General features: G+C 43.5%; 12 protein-coding genes across 14 annotated transcripts; 4 read left to right on the top strand and 8 right to left on the bottom strand.

Annotated features, from left to right (window-relative positions):
• Nucleotides 1–50: 50 nt before the first annotated feature.
• LOC6568515 (serine/threonine-protein kinase pelle) lies at nucleotides 51–1,937 on the bottom strand. The gene is made up of 3 exons (XM_001994343.2): nucleotides 1,472–1,937; nucleotides 765–1,409; nucleotides 51–706 (listed from the first exon to the last, which is right to left on the bottom strand). The coding sequence occupies exons 1-3, from the start codon at nucleotides 1,765–1,767 to the stop codon at nucleotides 178–180; spliced, it is 1,470 nt and encodes a 489-aa protein (XP_001994379.1). The 5' UTR covers nucleotides 1,768–1,937; the 3' UTR covers nucleotides 51–177.
• Nucleotides 1,938–2,026: 89 nt separating this feature from the next.
• Nucleotides 2,027–3,578, bottom strand: LOC6568516 (translin-associated protein X). The gene is made up of 2 exons (XM_001994344.3): nucleotides 2,544–3,578; nucleotides 2,027–2,479 (listed from the first exon to the last, which is right to left on the bottom strand). The coding sequence occupies exons 1-2, from the start codon at nucleotides 3,251–3,253 to the stop codon at nucleotides 2,299–2,301; spliced, it is 891 nt and encodes a 296-aa protein (XP_001994380.1). The 5' UTR covers nucleotides 3,254–3,578; the 3' UTR covers nucleotides 2,027–2,298.
• Nucleotides 3,579–3,652: 74 nt separating this feature from the next.
• Nucleotides 3,653–6,118, top strand: LOC6568517 (conserved oligomeric Golgi complex subunit 2). The gene is made up of 4 exons (XM_001994345.2): nucleotides 3,653–3,832; nucleotides 3,894–4,973; nucleotides 5,026–5,717; nucleotides 5,781–6,118. The coding sequence occupies exons 1-4, from the start codon at nucleotides 3,746–3,748 to the stop codon at nucleotides 6,061–6,063; spliced, it is 2,142 nt and encodes a 713-aa protein (XP_001994381.1). The 5' UTR covers nucleotides 3,653–3,745; the 3' UTR covers nucleotides 6,064–6,118.
• Nucleotides 6,081–8,216, bottom strand: LOC6568518 (3-hydroxyisobutyryl-CoA hydrolase, mitochondrial). 2 transcript variants are annotated; one of them, XM_001994346.3, is made up of 4 exons: nucleotides 8,023–8,160; nucleotides 7,055–7,954; nucleotides 6,510–6,781; nucleotides 6,081–6,252 (listed from the first exon to the last, which is right to left on the bottom strand). In XM_001994346.3, the coding sequence occupies exons 1-4, from the start codon at nucleotides 8,023–8,025 to the stop codon at nucleotides 6,246–6,248; spliced, it is 1,182 nt and encodes a 393-aa protein (XP_001994382.2). In that variant the 5' UTR covers nucleotides 8,026–8,160; the 3' UTR covers nucleotides 6,081–6,245. The 2 variants fall into 2 exon arrangements, with proteins under 2 accessions (XP_001994382.2, XP_032596681.1); XM_032740790.1 differs by having other exon boundaries at nucleotides 6,081–6,781; nucleotides 8,023–8,216.
• Nucleotides 8,217–8,662: 446 nt separating this feature from the next.
• On the top strand, nucleotides 8,663–11,768 carry LOC6568216 (cysteine protease ATG4C). 2 transcript variants are annotated; one of them, XM_032740555.2, is made up of 6 exons: nucleotides 8,663–8,793; nucleotides 9,004–9,970; nucleotides 10,031–10,226; nucleotides 10,516–10,592; nucleotides 10,675–11,156; nucleotides 11,220–11,768. In XM_032740555.2, the coding sequence occupies exons 2-6, from the start codon at nucleotides 9,004–9,006 to the stop codon at nucleotides 11,517–11,519; spliced, it is 2,022 nt and encodes a 673-aa protein (XP_032596446.1). In that variant the 5' UTR covers nucleotides 8,663–8,793; the 3' UTR covers nucleotides 11,520–11,768. The 2 variants fall into 2 exon arrangements, with proteins under 2 accessions (XP_032596446.1, XP_001994383.2); XM_001994347.3 differs by lacking the exon at nucleotides 8,663–8,793 and having other exon boundaries at nucleotides 8,895–9,970; nucleotides 11,220–11,752.
• Nucleotides 11,769–11,823: 55 nt separating this feature from the next.
• Nucleotides 11,824–15,162, bottom strand: LOC6568217 (protein O-mannosyl-transferase TMTC4). The gene has a single exon (XM_001994348.3). It carries the CDS (start codon nucleotides 15,103–15,105, stop codon nucleotides 13,000–13,002), a length of 2,106 nt encoding a protein of 701 aa, XP_001994384.1. The 5' UTR covers nucleotides 15,106–15,162; the 3' UTR covers nucleotides 11,824–12,999.
• A 330-nt stretch (nucleotides 15,163–15,492) lies between these two features.
• LOC6568218 (trafficking protein particle complex subunit 6b) lies at nucleotides 15,493–16,111 on the top strand. Its single transcript, XM_001994349.2, has 2 exons — nucleotides 15,493–15,609; nucleotides 15,667–16,111. The coding sequence occupies exons 1-2, from the start codon at nucleotides 15,541–15,543 to the stop codon at nucleotides 16,057–16,059; spliced, it is 462 nt and encodes a 153-aa protein (XP_001994385.1). The 5' UTR covers nucleotides 15,493–15,540; the 3' UTR covers nucleotides 16,060–16,111.
• Nucleotides 16,062–16,780, bottom strand: LOC116805869. The gene has a single exon (XM_032740811.1). It carries the CDS (start codon nucleotides 16,763–16,765, stop codon nucleotides 16,121–16,123), a length of 645 nt encoding a protein of 214 aa, XP_032596702.1. The 5' UTR covers nucleotides 16,766–16,780; the 3' UTR covers nucleotides 16,062–16,120.
• A 546-nt stretch (nucleotides 16,781–17,326) lies between these two features.
• On the bottom strand, nucleotides 17,327–18,972 carry LOC6568219 (zinc finger protein 391). The gene is made up of 2 exons (XM_032740809.1): nucleotides 18,523–18,972; nucleotides 17,327–18,460 (listed from the first exon to the last, which is right to left on the bottom strand). The coding sequence occupies exons 1-2, from the start codon at nucleotides 18,874–18,876 to the stop codon at nucleotides 17,459–17,461; spliced, it is 1,356 nt and encodes a 451-aa protein (XP_032596700.1). The 5' UTR covers nucleotides 18,877–18,972; the 3' UTR covers nucleotides 17,327–17,458.
• Nucleotides 18,973–19,038: 66 nt separating this feature from the next.
• On the bottom strand, nucleotides 19,039–20,343 carry LOC6568220 (NF-kappa-B-repressing factor; the record flags this gene model as incomplete). The annotated part of the gene is made up of 4 exons (XM_032740810.2): nucleotides 19,039–19,362; nucleotides 19,430–19,591; nucleotides 19,649–19,845; nucleotides 19,909–20,343. Coding segments are annotated over 4 exons (1,017 nt in total), but the record flags the coding sequence as incomplete, so codon positions are not given.
• On the bottom strand, nucleotides 20,297–20,887 carry LOC116805870 (partner of xrn-2 protein 1-like). The gene has a single exon (XM_032740812.2). It carries the CDS (start codon nucleotides 20,797–20,799, stop codon nucleotides 20,371–20,373), a length of 429 nt encoding a protein of 142 aa, XP_032596703.1. The 5' UTR covers nucleotides 20,800–20,887; the 3' UTR covers nucleotides 20,297–20,370.
• A 22-nt stretch (nucleotides 20,888–20,909) lies between these two features.
• LOC6568221 (surfeit locus protein 4 homolog) lies at nucleotides 20,910–24,383 on the top strand. Its single transcript, XM_001994352.2, has 4 exons — nucleotides 20,910–21,214; nucleotides 22,830–23,093; nucleotides 23,163–23,573; nucleotides 23,640–24,383. Exons 1-4 carry the CDS (start codon nucleotides 21,164–21,166, stop codon nucleotides 23,724–23,726), a joined length of 813 nt encoding a protein of 270 aa, XP_001994388.1. The 5' UTR covers nucleotides 20,910–21,163; the 3' UTR covers nucleotides 23,727–24,383.
• Nucleotides 24,384–24,439: the final 56 nt, after the last annotated feature.

The raw sequence follows: 24,439 nt of genomic DNA, 5'->3' as shown, positions 1-24,439 counted from the left end.
AATTTTTAGCTTATATGCCATGGCTGCTATAAGAAATATTAGTCTCGTAAAAATGTATAAAAAATGTGAACGTATTTAATGTTAAGAACATGATTGAATATAATTAAAATAACAAGAGTCACATAAAAATGTATAAAAATAAAAAATATTGGAATGTTTCGTTCGCAGTAAGCATTTTTAGAATTCTCTGCTGAATGTTTTAAACCTTCGGACAACCTCATCCATTGAGGGTCTCTCCTGTGGATTGGATGCGGCACATTTGAGACCCACTTCTATGGCACACAGGCACTTGTCCAACTCCTCGCCCATCGGCGTCACCAGATGCTTATCGAAGAGATCCAAGCGATTCTGATGCGATTGCAGGCAACTGGATTTAACCGATTTGAGCAGATTTTGCTGATCATTTTGGAGCGTGCATTCGGCCATTAGGCGACCAGTGAACAGCTCCAGCAGGACAACGCCAAAACTATAGATGTCCACTCCAGTGCTCAGTTTCTTCGAACTAAGAAACTCCGGTGGCAAATAGATACGTGTGCCAAACACCTGTCGCACTTCGATGACAGCATCTATGGACTTGGGACCCTCACGCGCCAGCCCAAAATCCCCAATCTTTGGCTGCATGCAGCCATCCAGCAGAATATTCGCCGGCTTTATGTCGCCATGGATTAGCGGCTTGATGCGCGCCGTGTGCAGAAAATAAATGCCTCTGTATAGGATAAATATAATATAATACAATAGATATATATATTGAAATAGTCGCTTACTTTGCCGTGCCCAGAGCTATGGATAAGCGCTCCTGCCATGTCAGCGGCGGCAATGGCTGCTTTGACTTGTGTGCTCTCAATCTGGAGTCGAGCGAACCGTTCTTCATCAGCTGATACACCAGACAGGGTTTCTCCCCATTGATACTGTAGCCGTAGAGCGCCAGAATGTTGTCATGTCGTATGGTATTCAAGTACTTCAACTCGTTGTAGCTCTGCTGCAGATGCACCTGTGTCTTGTCATTGTGCTTGTGGATATAATTCATTGCCTTGATGGCCACATCCAGCTGTTTCCATTCGCCCTTGAAGACCTCGCCAAAGCCACCGTTGCCCAGTTTATTTTCGGGTAGCCAATTTCCTGTGGCATCGAGGAGCTCCTGATAATCGATTTCCAGCAAGGATTGAGCGGCACGTTGAACGCTGCTCACTCGAATATCGCCGGGAGATTCCAAACTATTGCTATTGCTATCATCCGTAACGCCCGACGACGACGATGAGGCGGCGCCATACGGTGGTCCGTTATTAATCTTGGAACTGGCGCTAGCCGGTGCACGTAGCTCGCTAATCGGTTCACTTTTCGGAATGTATTTGTGGAATTTCTCATCCACATGATCCTTAATCAGACGCATCGCATTGTGCAGCTTCATTCTGCAATGAATACATAATTATAGATGTGGATAGAGAAAGAGAGAGGAGATCGAGTAGCTCACTTGTGGAAGAGCGCAAACAGACTGTAAACCGAGTGATTATATTGACCACCCCAAATGTTGAGGAATTCATTGGTGGGCGAACGACCGCGACTATTCTCGCTCTGTATGTGCTGCACATCGCTGGAATAGAGTTTCACAAATGCCGCCAGCTGCTGCCACACATTGAGCGAGTCCAGATGTTCGCACAGAGCCTGACGCACGCTCATCGGCAGCATTCTGATGGGCATTGAGTTGTCCTCGCGACCCGATCGCTTCGCGTTCTCATTGGGCCTGTCTTCAGCTGCTGCCACATTCATGTTGCAACAATGATCGTCTTAGGCAGACTTTCGCTGATTCATGCACAAACCAGAGTTTACAGTCAGCCTGACGGAAAGTGAAATTTAATGCAATAACTTGTTGCACTGGTAAATTCCCAATCAGTGATCCAAACAACAACAATGCTGCGTGGTGCTGCCAGATCAGTCTTAGTCGCATGTACTCGTTACTCGTAGCGAGTACTTAATGTTATCACATCACTTTGTGGGGTGAAGCACAAATAAACATACACAGTTTAAATATGATTATTATATTTAATAAATTTATTGTTAGTGTTTCGAAAATGTTAAAGCCTGAAAATCGTTTATATACCTTTACTTTTTATTATTCTTCAGTAGCTTATTATATATAAAATATTTTGCAGTGTAAATCTTTTTTTAGTTTGTTCTTGTTTTTGTTATTACGAATTCAACTCTCATAAATTGAAGTGAATATATTAATTATTAAACTCATTTTATATATACTTTTACTTTAGATACGTGGATTTTTTTTATTGGGAATATTTGAATAATTCAGTAGAAACCCTCATCGGCATCATCAGTCGGCTTCTGATCGAAATTTGCGCATTTGGCTGCTTCTCCGCCGCGCACTTTGACGTTGTAGCAAACGTTCTCTGCTTTCAACATGCTCTGCCGCATAACGGTAATTTTGCGCCACAATTCCCGGGCACGCTGACAATTCAGACTAACATAACTGTAAATTGAAATTAATTATGGATTACAATTAATTTAATAATATCAAAAATAATTCAACGCACCCCGAGTAGAACTGTTGCAGGGCCTTACAAGTCTCCATGCAGGTGTCTGTGTCACCGCTGCCCAAGGAATTGATGCAGCGACGCATCAGTTCCCCTGTCAAATCCGAGACTCCCAAAATGTATTCAGTTGGATCGACATGAAACTGAAATTTATTGATTACTTTCTCTACAACTTGATCGTCGGGGTTAGGAGATTCCTCTGCTGATTGCGGGAGAGGTTCTCCCTTGTTAACTTCCTCTTCGTACTGCATCACTGCTTGTAAGTCTGACCAAGTGGACACCGATTTGGACTGCTGCTCGCCATTGTCTTCATTGGACAAGTATTCCATATAAGTGTAGGCCTCAATGAACTCCTGCAATCCTGGCGAATATGCGCCACGAAACTGGAACACATCCTGATCCCGCAACTCCAGTGCAATTGCACGAAAGTTGACCTCAATGAGCTTGGTGAGACGCTGCTGCGCCTCCTCGAGTACCTTGGCCTTGTTCTGCTTCCGTCCATCAATGGAATGCAAGAGGAAAATAATTCGCTTCGATTCAATTGTGATGTCGCGACTCAATTTCAAGATGCGCTCGTGGCGATCGTGTTTGCTGTCCAATTCACTTGCATAGCTGCGGAAGGCTTGAACAACCGGATTCTGCTCGTCCAGCTGCACTTGCCGCTTGCGTGGTGCATTGTTATTGTTGCGATAACCGGGATTTTTGGGCATTTTCAGTTTGTTTACAAGTCGAGTGAAAAAGCCGGCAAAAGTTGAAGACAAGTCGATTGACAATGTTGCCACCTTTTTAATTTTGCATAGCTCACCAGCTGTGCAAAGTTATCGTTTTTATGTGTGTTATCGATTGTTATGGTTCGTTCGTGGCAATTATTCGAAAATAAACTTCACATTTTATCGTTCATGTTTACTGTCCCTTTCACTTGCATAGCTTTGGAAGGCTTGCACAACCTATTGTTATTGTTGCGATAACTTAGTTTTTTTTCGGCATTTTCAATTTGCTTACACGTCGCCCGAATAAGCCGGCAAAAGCAGAAGTCGATTGACAATGCTGCCACCTTTTTGGAGTTGACATAGCTCAACAGCTGTGCAAAGTAATCGTTGTGCTGTCTTATCGATTGTCATGGTTTTGGCTGCTGGCATTCTTTCGTGGCAATTATTTTAAAATATTAAAATACACAAATATATTAAGAATTCGAGCACGCAATGCACGAGCCAGCGAGAAAGCCATCCGTAGCTGGTGGGTCGAGCACGGCAGAGAAGCTGTGCTTTGATAAAAATGAGTTTATGAAGGTAAATGCTTAGCTGACATCAGCTGATGTTTATTTCTAATGGGTAAATTTGTTGTCTGCAGGAGAATTTCTCCGTCGACGAGTTTCTGCACAAGAATCGCAATGCGCCCAGCTTGGAGCAGTTGCGCGATAATCTTGGTCTATACTTGAAGGGTCTTCGCGCTGCGATGATAGATCTGATTAACGAAGACTACGCGGATTTTGTCAATCTGAGTGCAAATCTGGTGGGTCTGGATCAGTCCATAGAAACAATACAACGACCGCTGGAGCAGTTTCGTGGTGAAATTGAGAGCATACATAGCCTGATTGAGGAGCAGGTGCTGGAATTGCGTGATCAGCTGCAGGAGAAGCGTCTATTACGGGAATACCACAGCAGTTTCAATAGCAAGAATCGCGTCTACGAGATCATCGGGAAACTACAGGAGTTGATCTCTAATAAGCTTAGCAGCGAGCAGGAACAGTCCACACAGGCTGTGGACTTGGAGCGGGCCGCGCTCGATTTGATATTCTTGCGGTTTCACGAGAAAAACTGTGTGGCTCTCTTAGACAACGATGACAAGGCCAAAATTCAGAAGCTGGAGGAGCAAGTGCATCAGAAATTACGTCGTTTCTTCAACGATGCACTGCAGCAGGCTCGCAATGCACAGGCCTCTGAGCAATTGGAGCGCTGTCTGCGCATCTATATTACACTGGACGCCTGCGAGCAAGCGGAGCGCGCATTTCGCGAAGATGTCGTTGCTCCTTACATGAGTAGCATCATTGGCGAACAGCAGCTGCAGAATTCGCCACAGGGTCTGGCTGGCATTTATAGCAAGATACTGAATTTCATATCGCTGCACATGACAGATCTGCTGCGTCTCACGCTCTACTCAGACAAGCTGAGCGGTTTCAATTTTGTGGTGAACAGCTTTTGGGCGGATGTGGAGATGCGTCTGGAGCTGCATATGAATTCAATTTATGCACCCGGCAATCTGGAGGTGTTCTATGTAAAATACAAATGCACCCGGGACTTTCTGGGTAAGATCGAAGAGCTTCTCACCAGCAGTGGAGAACAGGCAGTCGCCTTCTATCGCCAGCACAAGCAAACAAAAAGCTTCGAGGCACGCTGGAATCTGCCAGTCTACTTTCAAATATGTTTTCAGGTAAATTAATTTATATATTTATGAATTAGACTTTAACTTTAAAATGTTGCAGGAAATCGCTGGCGCCTTCGAAGCCCAACTGGAGCCACTGCTTAAGGATGATACGCTGAATGCGAATCCGGAATTGAACAACTATCAGTTGGCGCCTTTTAATGCCGCCAAGCAGGCGCTGACACGCTGCTGGGCCGAGGGCGTCTATTTGCCCGAAGTCTTTCCCAAATTCTATAAGCTTAATGTGCAAATTGTTTTGCGCTTATCACGTTGGATCACGGACGCTATCGGTGCATCCAAGAGCAGCAGCACCAGCTTCACCAAGTCCTATACGCGCAATCAATTGCTAATTGCTCTGCATGCGGACACCAGGAAGCTGGAAGCATATTTGCCAGAGCTGCAGCAGCTCATCGTCAAAGCTGCACCCAAGACGAAGAATCTGGTTTTATTCAATAATGTTTTGAGCAAATCCATTGCTCATTTGGGCGATACTTTAGACATGCATTTGGGCAGCATACAGGAGACGCTGAAGCAGCTGCTCATCACCGAATGCGGCACGGAGAATGTGCGTCAAGTGAACGATTTGCCGCGTTTGTATCGCAAAACGAATCGTGAGGTGCCCACACGCTGCTCCGGCTATGTGGAGCAAATGCTGCGACCAATCAAGTCATTTACGGCACAGCACGAGACGCAGCTGGGCACGCTGGTGGTGCAGCAGATTCTCGCCGATGTGTGCAGCAATATAACCAAGGCGTAGGTGGCTCCAGCGGCATATCAAATATTTCTCTTAATAACTTTAGCTCTTCCCTTTTTTAGGTATTTCAATGTGGTCAGCGATGTGTTGACTTCTGTGCAGAAAACCGAGGAATCATTGCGTCGGCTGCGCAATCTGAAAAGTGGTGCTGCAACCCATACGCCATCCAGTGGCGTCTCCGATGATGATAAGATACGTCTACAACTGCGCGTCGATGTCGCCGCCTGGACACAGGAGCTGTCCAAGCTCAATTTCCAGTCCACGCAAATCGATAAGCTGTTGGAGTTGACCAACATGGTGGAGGAGAGTATTAAGCAAAAGGAGGGCGTTGCTTTGGCCAGTTAAAGTTAAACACAAATGTATTTAAAATATATATATACATTTTTCAATTTATTATTAATCAATATCTATCCTGTTTCTTTAGGCACAATTAGTCATGTAAATTTTTAAATATATATATTCTGTATAATATATATCTCATATATAAATGCATCAAATTTCTGGTGTAAACACAGGTTTCCCATGATTTAGTCGCTGTTGGAAAAAAGAAGATAGATAAAAGAGATTCCAGAGATTTAGCCAGCTTACGCAGCCAAAAAGAGCGACTATTAACAAAGATCAGGCAAACTACGCATGCTAAACGAATGTTATCTTTGGAAATGTTTAAATGTTTATAGAATGGCATCGAACGGTGCAGAAGAGCGGAAGACAAAAAGATCATAGCCGAAGAAGTAGTAACAAAATGCAGTCTACAAACTACGCAAGCAACGCATCGGCGTTGGCTACATTACAATTTCAGCTCCTCGGTGTCGGGCAGCTTCCTGAAGAACCATTGCAGATGCTCCTCGGTCACTTCAGCCAACGTGGCTGGCTGCCATTTGGGCTGCTGATCCTTGTCAATGAGCAGGGCACGCACACCCTCCTTAAAGTCAGCACGTGGCTCCAAATGACGCACAGCCAAACGATACTCCATAATCAGACACTGGGCCAGGGACAACTGGGAGCCCAGCTCCAGCTGGCGATAGGTAACCTTCAGCGATGTGGGTGAAACTTTGCAAAGGATCTGTGTGGGAGATGTTTTCAAATGAAAATTAAATAAGTTATTATTGACATGATTATTAAAAAATATAATAGCAAATGAGCTGGAATAATTTATAAAATCCATTTCAAAGATTGTTTGTTGCGAAAAGCGGGCAACTCATGACGAGGTGTCAATTAAATATGTTATAATGTTTAAATATTTATACGCTATCTGCGTGTGGCATTCGCAATTGCACCAATTAATTAGCAACTCAACTCGTGTTTAATTTGGGTATTCATTATTCTCAGCACTGACCTCCAGTTGTTTCTTTGCCCAATCGCTGCCATCGTTTTGCAGGTTTTCGAGTATGCCCTCGATAGAGGTGGCGCCAAAGTTCTTGTTGATCTGCTCCAGCAAGGGCTGCAATGCGAACGGTTTCTCTGGTTTCGTGTGGAATTTTGCCAGCAGATCGGGCACCTCATCCGCATCCGGGCAGTTGAGCAGCGCTGCTTCCAGTTCGGGAATTTTACTGCTATCGCAATAGTGTGTGGCAATGCCAGCATAGTAAACATCTCCGCCACGCAGACGCTGACCCGTCAATCCCAAATAGAGACCCAATTTGCCCTGGAGTCGTGGCAAAAAATGTGAGCCGCCCACATCCGGGAAGAGTCCAATCGCCGTCTCGGGCATGGCGAACAGAGTCCGATCCGTGGCCACTCGATATTTACCATGCACACTGAGTCCAACTCCGCCACCCATTGTGATACCATCGATGAGGGCAATATAGGGTATCGTGTAGTTGCCAATCAATGCATTCATCGTATACTCCTCACGGAAGAAATTCTTCGACTCGTCCGTGGGTCCAGCATCGACTAAAGCACGCACATCTCCGCCAGCGCAAAAGGCCTTATCACCGGTGCCCTTGACAATCATCAGTGACTTGGATTTCTCACACTTTTTCAGATGCTTGTAAATCTTGCGCACCATCTCCAAATTGATGGCATTCAGCGCCTTCGGCCTGTTGATGATGATCATGCCCTTGTTCGAGGACTCTGTGGCCAGCACAGAGGATGAGGAGAGTCGCGTCGAGTTTCCAATTGACATTTTACCTGTTGTTGTTGTTGATACTTTTGTTGGGGCTACCGCACAGAGAATCGGCAAGTGACTGTAGGTCTGGTGACCGACGATGTGAATCAACCTTTGAATAGAATTTTGCTGTTCAGCGTTTTAGTTACAAGTTTAATGGACGTTTTAATTATGTCTGTTTAATTTGCATTATTTACCATTTTGCCAAACTTTTGTATTCTTTCTCGTCTCTTTTATTTCGTTCTGTGGCCGCGTGAGTTGCGCAATATCCAAAAATTCAATCACAGTGTTGCCGTACGCAGTAATTCAAGAATGGAACAATTATTGGGAATTGTTTTAAATAAAACTGACTCAAATTGTGGTTGGTTGATTTGTTCAACCTCAGTTTGATTGCAATTGCGCTATATTTATTGCAACTGTGGCATTAAATACACTGCATCTTGAGAACAATGAGATTTAAATAGAGTTGTAATATTTATAAACGAGATGGCAACTCTGCAGAACAATGCAAACGCATAAATATCGTTTATGCCTGCGCTCGTATCGTGATAAATAGAAAAACAAACGCATATTGTGAATTGCAAACTTGGTAACTCGTGTTTTATCGAATAATCAATTGTGAATTTTGCTATCTTATTTTTACATGTTATGCCAAATACTCTAAAATAACTAAAAATATGAACGAGACAAATGGAAATTTCATTAACTATGCATTTACAATTATTTATAGTTAGCTATAGCTTTGGATTGTAGTTTGTACTTTGGAATACATTTAAATTGTAACATAGAAATAATTTGCTAGTAGAAGCAATGCATTTTTTCACTGATCATGATTTTGTGTACATTACATAAACGGTAAACATGACCAAATCGAGTTCGGGGCGCGCATAAACATTGGAATACGAGTAGCAACACGCAGAAAACTAAAGCTCAACTTTATCATTCGCATATTTTTAAACAAATAAACGGTGAGTAAATATTGGTAATCAGCGGCACACACACAGACACGGGGCACAATGCCAAATGATTCAGTGGAATCACAGCCAGCAAGTGGCGCGCATTGAATTATTACTAACTGTGCCTTCGCCTGTGCCATGCCCTTCAGATTTACAAAAATCCGTACAAAGCGTCGTCGCTCATCATCAACATCATCTGCGGCTTTTCCCAATTCCAAACAGATGAACTATGATGGACTGCTCTCCCAGCTGACCGATGACAATCTGGTGTTATTCGATGCGACTGGACAGGGTGCTGCCGGCGCCGCCGCCTCGCTGGTCAATGGCGATGTTCAGGACGGCGCCATCGAGGAGGAGCAGGCAGCCCCAATCCAGACCATACCACATACAGTTGCTGCTGCGTCAGCAAACCTAAACACCAAGGTGGAAAATTGTGCTGCGACAGCAACACCTCAGCGCAAAATATCGACGTCATCACGTTTCATGAATGCCTTCAGTCAGCTTTATGGCGGCAACAGCAACCACAACAGCAACAACTCATGTGCTCACGTGGAACACCAACAACAACACCAACAACAACATCAGCATCAAAATCAACATCACCATCAGCATAATGAGGATGCGGATCTGGCGGCGAATCGTACACCGACCAAGGGCATGGAGTCCAAACTGGTCGCCATGTGGCACAATGTCAAATACGGATGGGGCGGCAAAATACGTCAGACGAGCTTCTCCAAGGAGCAGCCGGTATGGCTGCTGGGACGCTGCTATCATCGTCGCTATACACCGCCCGTCAGCATGGAGAACTCGATTACAGAGCTACCCAGCGGAGCTGAGTTCACGTTGGATAATGCCACATCAGCGTATGACAGCATACCAGCAACGGCGGCCACAACGTCCACCTCCTCCAGCATATATCCCGCAATAAATCCACAGCAAATCGATGAAATCGTTGTGCCTCAAGAGCTGGGAATGGATGCGGCCGAAAACCAAGTGACCGAGTGTCCCTGGGAGGAGGGCATAGAGGGTTTTCGCCGTGATTTCTACAGCCGCATCTGGATGACCTATCGCCGTGAGTTTCCCATCATGAATGGCTCCAACTATACCTCAGACTGCGGCTGGGGCTGCATGCTGCGCAGTGGCCAAATGTTAATCGCCCAGGGCCTAATCTGCCACTTCCTAGGACGCAGTAAGTAGAGTAACTTCAACTTTTACACTGTGCGAGGGTAAACTATTGCTGTTTACATAGGCTGGCGTTACGATCCGGAATCGCAGCTGCACTCCACCTACGAGGATAATATGCATAAGAAGATCATCAAGTGGTTCGGCGATAGCTCATCGAAGAACAGCCCCTTCTCCATACACGCACTGGTGCGTCTCGGCGAGCAGCTGGGCAAGAAGCCTGGCGACTGGTATGGCCCCGCCTCAGTCTCATATTTATTAAAGTGAGTGCTTAAATATAACTCTAAGAAACATGTTAATGAGTCATCATAAATGCAAAATTTATATTATTAAAGTGAATATTAATTTAATATTTAAGTCTTTAATTTATACTTAAGTATAAAATTTGTGAACTAAAAATTCGACTGAGAAAAGTTCAATTTAAAAACCAGTTTTCATTGGTCTGTAAAAATCAAATAATTGAAAATGTGGAACTAATTTTTTTTTACATTGATTTAAATGAGACTTACATGTTTTAAATATTTACTAATCTTAATCAACGTCCACTCGCAGACACGCCTTAGAGCATGCCGCTCAAGAAAATGCCGACTTTGACAATATAAGCGTATACGTGGCCCAGGATTGCACCAGTGAGTCACCAACTGGACACATACATATTAAATATATATATATATATATATATATGTATTATAACACCCACTATCTTTTTAGTTTACATGCAAGATGTTGAGCAGCAGTGCAGCATACCGGAGCCGGCTCCCAAGCAACACGTGCCTTGGCAGCATGCAAAGAAATCGACTAGCGACGCACCCAAATTGGATCAGCCGCCGCAGCAGCACTGGAAATCCTTAATAGTACTCATACCACTGCGTCTGGGCACTGATAAGTTGAATCCGGTCTATGCGCACTGTTTGAAACTGCTGCTGAGCACCGAGCACTGCTTGGGCATTATTGGTGGCAAGCCGAAGCATTCGCTGTATTTTGTAGGTTTCCAGGAGGATAAACTGATACATCTGGATCCGCACTACTGTCAGGAAATGGTGGATGTGAACCAGGAGACATTCTCCATGCACTCATTTCATTGCAAATCGCCGCGCAAAATTAAATCTAGCAAAATGGATCCGAGCTGTTGCATTGGTTTCTATTGTGCCACCAAAACGGATTTCGATAGCTTTGTGGAAAGTGTGCAATTGGTAAGTGGAATCTAGATAATTCTAGTTGGGAACAGTCTTTAATACATCTCTTCACCCCCTTAGTATTTGCATCCCAAACGCTGCGCTTCTGGCGCGACTATGGATAAGTCAACGTCATCTTCATCTTCATCGCATCCTCAGCAGCAGACAGACTATATGGAAATGAATTATCCACTATTTACTTTCTCGCGTGGTCGTTGCCTGGACCATGCACGCGATGAGATGAGTGATTCGCTATACAAGCCACTCATCAAGCAGGTGGCAACGTTGACCGAGGAGCTGGAGGCTGCTGCATTGCCGCAACTGCACAGCCATGAGCCAGATCCCGATGACAGCGAAAGCGAGGAGTTTGTGCTGCTCTAAGTCGTATATATATATATATATGTCTTGCCAGAACCCACAAATCTCTCTAGAATTTTCATGTGGTTTACTCTGTGGAATCTGTGTTATTTTTTACTCATTATATTTATTATTTTTAAGTAACTTTTCTACCGTTGCTCGCTCGCCAACTCGCCCAATACAAAATCGACGTGCATCTCAAAATCAAAGACTTTTGTTATGAAACACATAAATGCATATATCCATATATTTTAATTGCATATTTCATTATTACATATCGTGAATAGTGATTAATTTGTAATTTTATCTCTTTGTTTTTAGCTTCCTTATTGTGGTTCTGTTTGAATTGAATTCGTCTGTATCTGTATATTCCTATGTAGTGTAATTAGTTTATGTAATTCTCGGTATTATTATTTTGTAATGCGTTTAATTGTATGGAATTGAATCGAAAACTGTCTCTCGAAAGTATTTTTTGTAGATTTTATGTCTTAGATTTAAATTATCATAATTAATTGTATTTCCCATCTAGTTACTCCATCATTATTTAGTTCTAAAATTAATTGTACATACCCTCGATTAAATAAATTAAATAATACAAAAATTACGTGTACGTATGTCTTAAAGCCGGGCTTTCTTACTGATAATTTAGACTTAACTATAGATTTAAATTAAAATATGGTAAAAAGAAAAAGGCAAAATTATTGCTCGGTAGAATGTGTCGAAAAATACTTTGATATATCGAGATAGGTCATATAATAGATTACTCTTGTCTTACAGCTATTGATGTATATTATGTTGATACGAGGTGGACACAAAACACAACCATTAACATTTATAGACATTTATAGAAAATACACTGATTCATTATTATTGCTAGACATTATCTATGGCAGATTTGCAATGTAGCTGATATTGTTGCGTGATATCATTAACAATAAATAGATTAATCATACACAGGCGAAAATAAAAATTAGACGTTCTACAAAACAGACAAACAGATTATCAATGTCAAAGTTAATGCAAAAATACTTGAAACATGATTCGAGTTTCGACTTTGCTCCTGTTCCGTTATCAATTAAGACTAGAATAGTTAGAGGTATATGTGGAAAATTGATGGACAGAATGAATAGACAAAGTTTTGCGACTTTCTTAAAATCAGCATTTGATTTTATATTTAGACATTAATATTCGAAAATATCACGCAAACTATTTCCGACACGCAACACCCTTGCTGAAGGTATTATAAATTGGTGGTAAAAAAGTCTCGACTGACTTCATGGAATATATATATATTTTTTTCAATTAGCACCAATTGCAATTAATTAGGTGGTTTAGGCCATTCTGCAAGGGTATATTAAATTCGACGTGTTGTTCTTAATTCTTTCTCTTAAAATCCAGATGATTATTCTTAAATATTCTTAAATATGGAATGCTGTGGAAAAATTGTATATCTATGACCAGATGCCTACATATTTACGATGAGTATTATTATTTGACCAGCTATTTAGCCAGTTTTTCCCTCGCGTCCCACGCGCTTGATGAGCTTGTTGAGATTATCCCGTGCTGTTGTTGCTCTCGCAGAATTGATACTGATGGCCATCTGATAGGATTCGATGGCCTCGGGCACTTTGTCCCAGCGATGGTAGAGCACTCCGAGATTGGTATGATACAGCATGTTGCGTGGATCGATGGCCAGGACACGCTTGTAGAGCGTCTCCGCCTCCACATAGTGCTTCAGCTTGCCGAGCACATTGGCGCGTATGAACATAATGCTCGGCTCATTGGGCAACTGTTCCATGCCCTTCACCGAAATCCGCAGTGCATCCTCGTACATGCCCCGATTATCAAGCATGGTCAGTATGTTTGCCCAGGCCTTCGGCTGACGTGGATTGACGGCGACGGCATGCTGCCAATGATGTAGTGCATCCGCATAATGTTGCTGTTCCAGAAACAAATTACCCATATTATAGTGACAGACGGCATAATCCGGACGAAACTTCAATGCCTTCCAGTAGCTGGCCAGCGCCTCATCGTATTTCTTCTGCGACGCCTGCACAATGCCCAGATTCATCCAGGCGACAGGAAATTCGGGATACGCTTTAAGAGCGGCACGTATATACTTCTCAGCCGTGCGCAGATTGCCATGCTCGCGATACAGATTGCCCAGATTCATCAGTGCCGACTCGTAGCCCGGATACAACTCAATCGCCTTGTGATAGTGCTGAAAGGCCCGGCTGCTATTGCCGGTATCCGTCGCCAGCCTGGCAATATTATAATGCACCTTGGCATTATTGGGACAGACGAGCAGTGCGGACGTAAACAATTTCTCCTCATTCAGCCACTCGGCGGCCCGTTGACGTGTGCGCAGCATGAGCACGGCAAAGAGCAGCATGAGCATCGCCTGGAGAAAGGTGCGCATATAGACATTAATGCCATAGTTGTGGTAACAGTAGAGGAAGCCATACACCGACATCAGACAGAAGCCAATCGAGGGCACATACAGCGTTCGCTCCGCAATCACAAATCCCACGCGCACAATGCCCGAGGCGGGCAGAAATGGAATCACCATCATGCACAGCGCCAACATCAGTCCAGCCAAGCGTCGAAAGTTTGTCGCCGCAACGAGAATGAAGGAGTAGAAGGCAATCACTGCCTGCATGCGCAGATCATAAATGGTGCGCACCAGACTCACACAGCCCAGCGCCCAGTCGAAGCACAGCCACTGCGGACACAACAGCAGCCAAAAGTTGACCACGAAGAGATACTGCTGCGACATGCCACGGGTCATCAGATATTCGCTGTATGCGATGGGATTATCCACTGGTTTAAAGTCGGGCGCCTCGAAATTCTGCCACCAGAGACGCAACACGAGCAGCACCAGCGAACCCCAAAAGTATGTCTGATAGCGAAGGCGATTCAGGACTACTCGTCGCTGCAGTCGCTCCGGCAGCAGATACGTGCCATTCTGAAAGTAGTCCAATATTGCACAGGACAGTGGTATTGTTATTGCCGACTCCTTGAAGAGCATGCCCACGGCCGTGAGGAACATGATGAGACTGACACCGATCTCACCACGCGTATCGATTGTGGCCACCGTCAGCAGGAGGCACAGCAAATGGATCAATGCAAACATTAACTCGGCTCGGCCCACAACGCCGGACACCGCCTCCGTGTGCACGGGATGAACGGCAAATAGGGCAGCAGATATCATTGCCCAACGCTCAACGTTTACGTAATCGATGTAGAAGGAACGGACCAAGCGCCACATGAGCAGCGTATTGACGCAGTGCAGCAGCAGATTGAGGAACTTCATGTGGGCGGCATTCAAGCCCAACATGGCGTACTCATAGTGAAACATCAGCGTTGTCAGTGGCCGAAACGATTTGTGCGAATCCGCACTCAGCAGCGGAGCACCCCAGAAATCATGGCTAAAAATGGCCGACCAATTTGTGGGCAACGAATTCACATTCTTATTTTTCACAATTGCCACCGTGTCGTCGAAAACAAACTTGGCGCCGCTCAGTCCTCCATACCCATAGCAGATCAGGCAAATCAGCACCAATATCGACTGGCACACCAGGCTGTGCAGTCCCGAGATTTGACCCTCCATTTTAACGAAAATTATTGCACTGCACTGTTTTCAAGCTGAACTCTTTTACATGTCTGACAGTTTGTATGCATTTTTCGCCGTTGGGGGTGAGTGCTGACAAGTTGTGCAAAAAAAAGAATTACTATAAAAAAAGCTAAATTTTGAATACTTTATATATTATTATATATGCATATATTAAATTATATGTTGATAATGCGCTATTTTAGTTATCGTTATCTTCACATATTCAGCTTAAGACAGCGTTTTCTCATATATATCTTATTTATTATAAGTATTTTACCATATTTAGAAGAGCCGCATTTGATAACAAGAAAAAGCTAAACGGGCAACACTACCACCACCAAAATGCAAGTTTTGCCATTCACATGCCAACGTTCAAGTCAGCTGTTGATTGCTGCTGCAAAAAGGAACAATAAACAGATTTGTGTGAAAATAATGTCGGAAGAAATTGTGTTTGATTGCTTGCATGCCGAAATAGTCAACTACTGTCTGGATAACAGAAAGGTAAGCGGCATGCACAACTAAACAAACTGGATGAGCAACTCTAGGTGCATTTTTCAGGATCAAAATGATCTGGCCACGTTGGAGTACATTGGGTTTACCACTGGCTATCGCCTCAATGAGCGTCTGACGCGTGACGTCACGCGCTTTAAGGATGAACTGGAGACAATGAAATTCATCTGCACCGATTTCTGGACACTGATCTATAAGAAGCAAGTGGACAATTTGCGGACAAACAATAATGGCATGTACGTGCTCCAGGACAGGGCATTCCGTTTTCTCACACGCATCTCGCCGGGCGCCAAGCAACTGGAACAGGCGCCCAAATTTGTTGCCTTCACCTGCGGCTTGGTGCGAGGCGCACTCAGCAATCTGGGCATAAATAGCACAGTTACCGCCGAGGTGCAGACAATACCCGCCTGCCGGTTTCACGTAGAAGTCAACAGGAGTTAGACGCATATTTGTATTCATATTCTAATTATAACAATTAAAAGTATATATCTAATTGGCTAGCTTATGTTAATCTCTCATAGAATGCTACCAGATTGTGCTCGGTCCAGTTGATAAGCTTGCGTAACGCCCATTTTTCAGTGGAGAGCTGCGGTTCCAACGGATTGGGATCGGTGTGGATGCCCAAACTGGGTTCTGGACCTATCAATATCAGCCACTTGCCCCTAAATGCGCTCAGGTATTCCTCAAAGGCGCCACGATTATTGAAGTAGCAGAAGAGCAGGGCACCTGGCGGCGATTGAGAGCAGCAGCTGCTAAGGAATTGTGCATCCAATTGGGAGTTGGCGTCCTCCACATAGTTGAGGGGAATAAAACTGCGCATGGCATAATTGCTACGCCACCAGCTGGGATCCCTTTCCAGGCCATAGATGTGTAATTTCTGCTCACCAGCTGCTGCCAGTAGCCACTCGAGCAGTCCACTGCCGCAACCAATGCTCAACACCTGATGTATCCCAAACTCCAGCAGCATTTCGTTGCATTTCCTCAAGTCCAGCGCTGTGGGCCAAATCCAGAGCAATTTGCGTTTCAGCTGCTTGTCCAGTGTGTCGCCCAATGTAAGCAGTTTGCGCCAGTTTCGCTGCCCTGCTGCTCCCGCCGTCAGCTTATAGATCTCGTCGAGCGCTTCGACTTCCGTCTGCTCGTGCCACATATCGAACACTGATTGAACAATTATGTTATTTGCTCACGCAGACCCTGGGCATTGACGTCGTCGTCGTTTTATAATTATGGCAAACCGCCAGCATTATTTATATTTAAATAGGTGTGGCAAATCAATTTCGTGCTTATTTTTCCGGTTATTTAATTGGCCCAATTATAAACGATTTCTGAACTTCAGAATCTGTTCAGTTTTTCAGGGTAAAAATATCTGATCTGATTGTTGTAATATATTAAATACTCTTGTAGATTTGATGTGCTTAGATTCAGTTTTCGCATAAAGTCGAACTAGTTTTAATTCAAACTTTCGTCAACCGAATTTTCTGTAATTATAAAAATATGTCCACATTTTTGTATAGTTCCAATTCAATTTCAACACTATTTTGAACAATTTATCAGATAGTTTACTTTTAGATTAAGCTCGTTATTGTTGGAGTTGAAATTTCCAAAAAGAAAGTAGAAAAATCCATCAGTTGGCTGATAAAAATGTTTCGATTTGGGCTGCATCGATAAAAAGTTTCCTTGAGACTAGTTGAAGTAGACAGTCGACAGTTAATACTGATCAAGATCAAGATATATACTTTGGGTGCTCGCAAAAGGCGACATCCGCAATGCGTTACACTTAGAATACCCTCTACAAGGGTGTAAAAAGAGTTAGCTTAGACTATTTAATACTACAACTACTGTTTCAATTGGTGTGTTCATTTTCGTACGAGTTCTTGAAATTCTTGCGCCAATGTCGCTCGCTAAAGTTGGAGCTGCCATGATTTGGAATACGTTGCGGCTGCTGCAACACTTGCTGCTCTTCGCCATCCGGCGCTGGAGTCGTCGCATCCATGTCCAGTTCGTTGCTCAGCTCATTGGAATACTCCTCGTTGTCCAGGTCCAAGATGATTTTCCGATACAGTTTCACATTCTCTTTTTGCATTTGGTCGACAAGTGGGGCATCAGCTGCTGGCGACTCCAGCGTCACCTGGGGCTGTTGTGGTATGAACACCGGCTGCACATTGCCCACACTCTGGATGACGCTGTTGTAGCGCACATTTTGCGCAGACGTCGACGCTGGAGCGGACGTCAGCTGATCGCTGGAGGCGGCGTCTATAATTAGGACGCCTGCATCGAACTGAACACCGGGATGCATGGAGCGCAGATGACGCAACATATTGTCCCGTCGATTGACGGTCACTTCACACAGAGTGCAGCGATAGCTCTGCGTGGCCGTGTGCTGCTTCATGTGTCGCGTGAGGGCGTCCACATCGTTGAAGGTCTTCTGGCATTGGGAGCAGGCGCGTCGCGCACGCTTTACATGACGCTGCTGGTGCAGACGAAGCGTCGACTGGCGCAGAAAGGATTTACTGCAGACGGGGCAGCTGTGTCGCGTGCTGTTCAGATCATGCTTCAGCTGGTGCTGCTTCAAGTTGGCCTTGGTCAGATAGTGCTTGGAGCATGTCTCACATTTGAAGGGCAAACTATCGCCACTGTGGAGCACAGCGTGTGCCGTCAGCGCGCTCTGATTGTGGAACAATCGTGGACAGTCGGGGCAGCCAAATGCATGTGGCTTATGGGCACGCATATGACGCTGGAGGACAATTTTCTGCTTGAAGGATTTGCCGCAATTGTTGCAACAATAGCTGGGATTCGTGCCATGACTGCTCTGATGATACTTCAGATGCGAACGGGTGGCAAATCGCTAAGAATGTAGATAATCATATGGAATCAGGAATATATTGGGAGTTGAGACAATCTACTTACGCGACTGCAGAGGGCGCAGTGGAATTTCTTGAGCAGCTCATTGCCACAAGAGCGATGGTAATATTGTTGCGTGCGACTGCGCAAGGACTTGTTGCACACGGTGCAGTGCCAGCCTTGCCCCGTACTGCTTATATGATTATCACTCGCTACGCCTGCCACAATCGTTGTGGCGTTTTCTGCAGATTGTGCGGCTGCATCTGTAGCCACTGGAATTCGCCTGGTGAGCAGCTGGCATTCGAGGCAATCGGATATATCGGCCAGCAGGCAGGCGCGGCATTTGCTGTGGCCACAGCTATCCGTGACGAGACGATTCTGTCCGGTTGCCTCGCAATTACAGCGCGGACACCTGTTCATCGCATCCGACAGATAGATAGATAAACAGATCGAATCTTTGAGATACACACAGACGACAACTGCAGCAATGCATTTGTTGTTGCACTGCACTGCTTCTTCTGCGTTGCCATTCAAAGCGATGCGCGCGCATTCGCCGCGAACCGTATACAAATGCAACTATTGTGCGCTTTTTAAAACTGGCACAATACATAAACTTTATTTTCTACTTAAATTGCGAGTGATTTACACATATATATACATCGAAATACATTTAAACGTAGCATTTACTCCATTAGGTTGTCCAAATCTAGGGCAGCCACATGTGCGGGAAACAAATGCGACTTTTGCACGGGCACCTGAACAATAAAACGATCGCAGAACTTAGGATTGCGTCTCGTGAGGACCTCACTCAGTATGATATTATTGGTGATTTTCTTGGTGATAAGCAGGCGACGCGATTCACCTTTGCCATAGCTACTCGAACGGAGTCCAAACTTGCTGGCAATCCTAAAATAAATTGGAATTTATTAGAGTCAATGTGTGTAAGTTGTTTAGTGGCGGAAATGGAACCCACTGATGAAAGGTGGCACGATCCTCTTTGGAGAAGGAGGGTTCAAACTGCATGTCCCGAATATCATCAGAATTCACATAGTTCTCAATGAGCTTGCGATAGTCGGAGAGATTATTATGCGGATCCGTGGAGCCCAAGCCCATGCGATTGTTTTTCAGCAGGTAACTAGAAATTAACATAATTATAATATAAAATATATATGTAATCAAGGAGAGAGCCCACCCCACTGGTTCCTCGCGTCCCTGCTTGAGGCGACCCAGTCCGCCGCCTGTCCAGCCCATGAGGCGCATCATGTGGTAGCCCTTGTTGCTCGCATCTAGCTTGGAATCCGCCAAGTTGTCCGCCGACTCCTTGGTGACTTTAATGTCCACGCCATGGTTGCTCCTCTCCACCTGAATCGTTTGACGCGACGCATTCAGCTGCGAATTGCGAGAAACATGTTAGAGAAAGAGCAGGCGACAATTTACTACAGAGATGCCTACCTTAATGCTATAACAGTGAGCCTGGAGCAGGAGCAGCGCCTGCTTGAAGGCCATCAATTTGGCCGCCTTTAGATTCTCGCCACTGGCGCTAGCTATCAGCGTATCGTTCACTAAAATCTCCGCCGATTTGGATGCATCCGATTGCTCGTCACCCTGTCGCTCATCGTATTTCATGTTGGCCATGTTGCAGGAGTTGCGGATACAACTGCGTCCGCCGGCCAAAAAAATGACGAGCTTGCCAAAGCGCAGGCCATCAAAAAGATTGATGGGATCGCCGCCGCCAAAGCAAATGCGCTCCTTTTGCAAATCTCGCGCAGGAGCAGGAGCAGGAGCTGGAGCAGCTTTGCGCCCTAGTTGTGTTAGTTGGAATACGTAATAAGGATTTTTGTGTTGTTCTTGTTTTGCTTGTTGTCTCAGTATGTATTTCGGAAATAATATATGTAAATCATTGTCTCTTTGTTATTATTTATTGTTGTTCCGTCTACCTTTGGCACGCTGTTCAGCTGCATCCGATGCGGAGACAAAGGTGCGCTTCAGTCGCAAGGCACGATTTTTACGGAACTCCTCGGCGATATCTTTGGATAATTCGGCAACGAGAAGCATCACATCCGAGGGATATTTGCAGCCCATGAACTCCATGTTGATGAATGTCTGGGCGAGGCACACCAAACGCTCCTCGTCAAAGCGATCTTTGTGCTCGACCATAAAACTGCGTCGCAGCTCCCAATGCTCCTCGCTTTCGTATTCCGTTTTGTACTCATCCACATCCCAATCTGTTGGAAATTCCCCGGTATTTTGTGCCTCTTGCAGCACCTTGTTTACTTTGCGGCTGTGCTTTGAAGTGCTCGGCGTCTCTTCATCCGTTCTTTGTCGCTTAGCTGCGGTTGCCATTTGAAAGTGCGCTTTTTATATATTTCGTTTCTATTTTTTCTTATGAATCGAAAATTAAAAAAAATGTCTGGCACGATGCGCTGATGGGAACGATAGCGTTGGTAATTGCCATTCACATGCGAACGCATCCGAACACATCGTTATCGCTGCCGATAACAATTTCTCCACCTGGCTCTCTCTCTGTCAGCGCTTTGAGTGCCCGTGTTGTGTGTTTTTTGATTTTTCTGGTTTTTGTTAATTTTAATTTCGTGCACCGAGTGACGATAGGCGTTACAAGTGTCCCAAGAAAAAAAACGTGCATGCACTCCAATTACGACATCGGCCTGGAATAAAAGATAAACCGGACAGAACAGCGCCTACAAAAATGAGCATACCCAACGAGTATATTACAAAAACGGAAGATGTGGCCGAACAGGTAATTCTTCTTAGGATCATTTACCGTGAAAGTAGCACTCAAAATGCATTTGCACTTGGGCCCGAGCACCATTTGCATCCCAGCAAATCGTACAAAAGCCGAAGGCGATCCAAGGCAAAGGCCTAGAAAACTGCCAACGTCATCCAAACGCGGCAAAAGTTCGAAGCTCAATCGCTAAAAATTGACCAATGCCGACGGCGTCTCAGTTGAACCCAGTCAATCTGCTCAAAATCCAACTAGCACCTAATTTTTGACAGGAATGCAATTGACATTTCGAAAATCATATCTAATTGGCATTTGTTGAGAAAACGCCATATGTGCTTGCTCTTTGTGTGTGTGAGTGTGTGTGTGTGTGTGTGCGAAAGCGTGCGTGTACTAGTGAAAGTGGTGAGAGTGAGCGGCATTAATGTTGTTGCGTCGTCCATCTCCAACTAAGTTCCGTAATAAGTTTGGGCAAATGAAAATCTTGCTTACAGATTAACACACACACAAGCATACGTGTGGACATGCTTATGTGTGTGAGTGCTTTACATATGTATCAATATTCATATTATGCATTTGAGCGATCGGCGACTAGGCATGAAAACCCGTTACTGTAACATTTCGCAGAAGAGCAACGGAGAGTGGGACAGAGCGAGAGAGAATGCGAGAGAGAGAGACACGTCATTCTCCCCGTTTGCTGTCTTTCTGGCTTTCTTGCTGCCAAATCAACACTGTCTTGTCAGAAAAGCCACGCTCCACAGCATAATGTAAATGGCAGTGTGTGCGTATGGGATTCTTATCAGAATCTAATTGAGTGCACTCCCGCCTTATCGATATTCAAACGATTTTCCGATCACCCCCAGTTATCATTATTGCTTTGGCACCAGAATCCACTTTTAACAAATATAGTTAAACACAAAACAAAAAAATTTTAGAAATCTGATTATATAAAATTAAAAATGGAAAGTGAAGAAATAGTGAAAGACAAAATTATAGATAATTTTCGGTAATCGGTATAAATTAGCTTTCATATCTTTTAATTTTAGATAAATTATTTAGAGAAAACTAATACAAACAACTCAAACTTATTATTAAAAAAATATATAGATATATATATTTAAATGTCGAAGTTTTCATTTAAACAGAAAATATATTTCAATATTAATCTAAAAAACATTTCGTTTCTCATTGGAAAAATATTGTTGATTATTTGATGATTACGCTTTGAGGTTAATCTATTAAAATATGTAATAATTTATATAAAATATATAACATCTATGAATATTTGAATGCAATCATTTTCAAGCGATTCATAAAAATGTATTTAAATTACATAAAACTTTCTAGTACACTTAAAAAAAACAATTGGTAAATATTTGTCGTAACTTGGTGTTATCATAATCAAAATATGAACTGCTGCTTTAATTTGTGCTTAATGTGCTTAATTTGGGGAATTTCAGTTATTTTTTTCTTTACCTGCGCCAATTCGTGGAAAATCAGCTGTTCAAATATTATGTTATATACGCAAAAAAAAAAACATACAAACAAAATATAAGATGTAAATAGATTAAGTAATTAAAATGTGTTTTCAATTCGATTTTTTTTTGTGATTTTTTGTTTTGTTGCCTTAAAGGTCATCAAGCGCGGCAAATATGTGTTGCCAACTGTTGCGCGACTGTGCCTTATTGCCACATTCTTCGAGGATGGCCTGCGCATGTACTTCCAGTGGAACGAGCAGCGCGAATATATGGACATGAGCTGGGGCTGTGGCAAGTTTATGGCGACGGTCTTTGTGCTGACGAATCTATTTGGACAACTTGGCGGCTGTGGCATGGTAATGGCTAGATTCAAGGTGGACATTGCTGTCGGTCTGCTCTTCTTTATTGTAGTGCTACAGGTGAGTAAATATATAATATATATATCAATATATATATAATATGTAATTAATATCTGTTGTTGCTTGTAGACAATAGCCTATTCCATACTGTGGGACTTCCAGTTCTTGTTGCGCAACTTTGCCTTGATCGGTGCCCTGCTGCTGGTGCTCGCGGAGGCCAGGATCGAGGGACGCAGCTTATTTGCTGGTGTGCCCTCGCTGGGCGATAATAAGCCCAAGAACTTTATGCAGCTGGCTGGACGCATCCTGTTGGCTTTCATGTTCATAACGCTGATCCGTTTCGAGTTGAGCGTGTGGAATGTGATTCAGGATATCATTGGATCCACTTTGATGGTGCTCGTTGTGCTCGGCTACAAGACAAAGTTGTCGGCGTTAATTCTTGTCGCGCTGCTGTCCGTGCTCAATTTGTATCACAATGCCTGGTGGACCATTCCGTCTTACAAGCCACTGAGGGACTTTTTAAAATATGACTTCTTCCAGGTATGTAGAAAATTAAAGTTATTGATTTTCACATTATATATTATGATATCTATATGATTTATGCAGACACTGTCCGTCATCGGCGGCTTGCTCATGATTGTCTCCTTGGGCCCCGGAGGCGTCTCCATGGATGAGCACAAGAAGAAATGGTAGAGAGTGTCTTAAGAATCGCCTGAAAAGTATAGAATTGACTTTTTTTTTACAAAAACTTGCGATTAACTCTTACGGATGAAATTTAGTTAGAATTACCATAAAATGGAACAACAGGAGCAACAGCAACAGCAAAAGCACAACAAACCAATTGATAAACTTGACATAATAATAAACAAAGGATAAATATGATGAAATAAAAAGGGACTTCCGCAATATCCAGGCTAAAAACGATTAAGGCCCACCAACAAACATTCGCGCACGTTTAACGACAAAACTTCGTACATATTTACATATATATAAGAGACATTTTCGTTTTGTACATAAAATACGGCGATTTTATGCCCCCAAATGAGAGACATTCAACTGATTTTATATTTCGTTTACAATCTGTCCATGAAACACACCATTTAATAATTTGTTTTTGCAAAACTCTTCGTTTAATTTCGTAATTTGTACGCCCTTTTTTAAGTTGTAATAATAATAATGATTTAATGTGTTTGCGTTTGTTGTTTGATAAGAAGTTCAATTATGATGATAGCGGTGTATAAAAATATGATGAATTGTACCAATTGACGATGATTTGTTTCTTTCGTTTATAAGCAAAATGTAATAGAATTAAATTGTAACGTTTTAATAAACAACTAAAATACAAAAAGACGAGAAAAGTTGTTTCTTTTTTAAAAAAAAAAAGCCGCCAAACATTTTTCGTATTT

This window comes from Drosophila grimshawi, unplaced genomic scaffold, assembly GCF_018153295.1.
Source record: "Drosophila grimshawi isolate 15287-2541.00 unplaced genomic scaffold, ASM1815329v1 contig_311, whole genome shotgun sequence".
In the NCBI taxonomy this organism is placed as follows: Eukaryota; Metazoa; Arthropoda; class Insecta; order Diptera; family Drosophilidae; genus Drosophila; species Drosophila grimshawi.
This window is presented reverse-complemented; position numbering and strand designations above follow the sequence as displayed.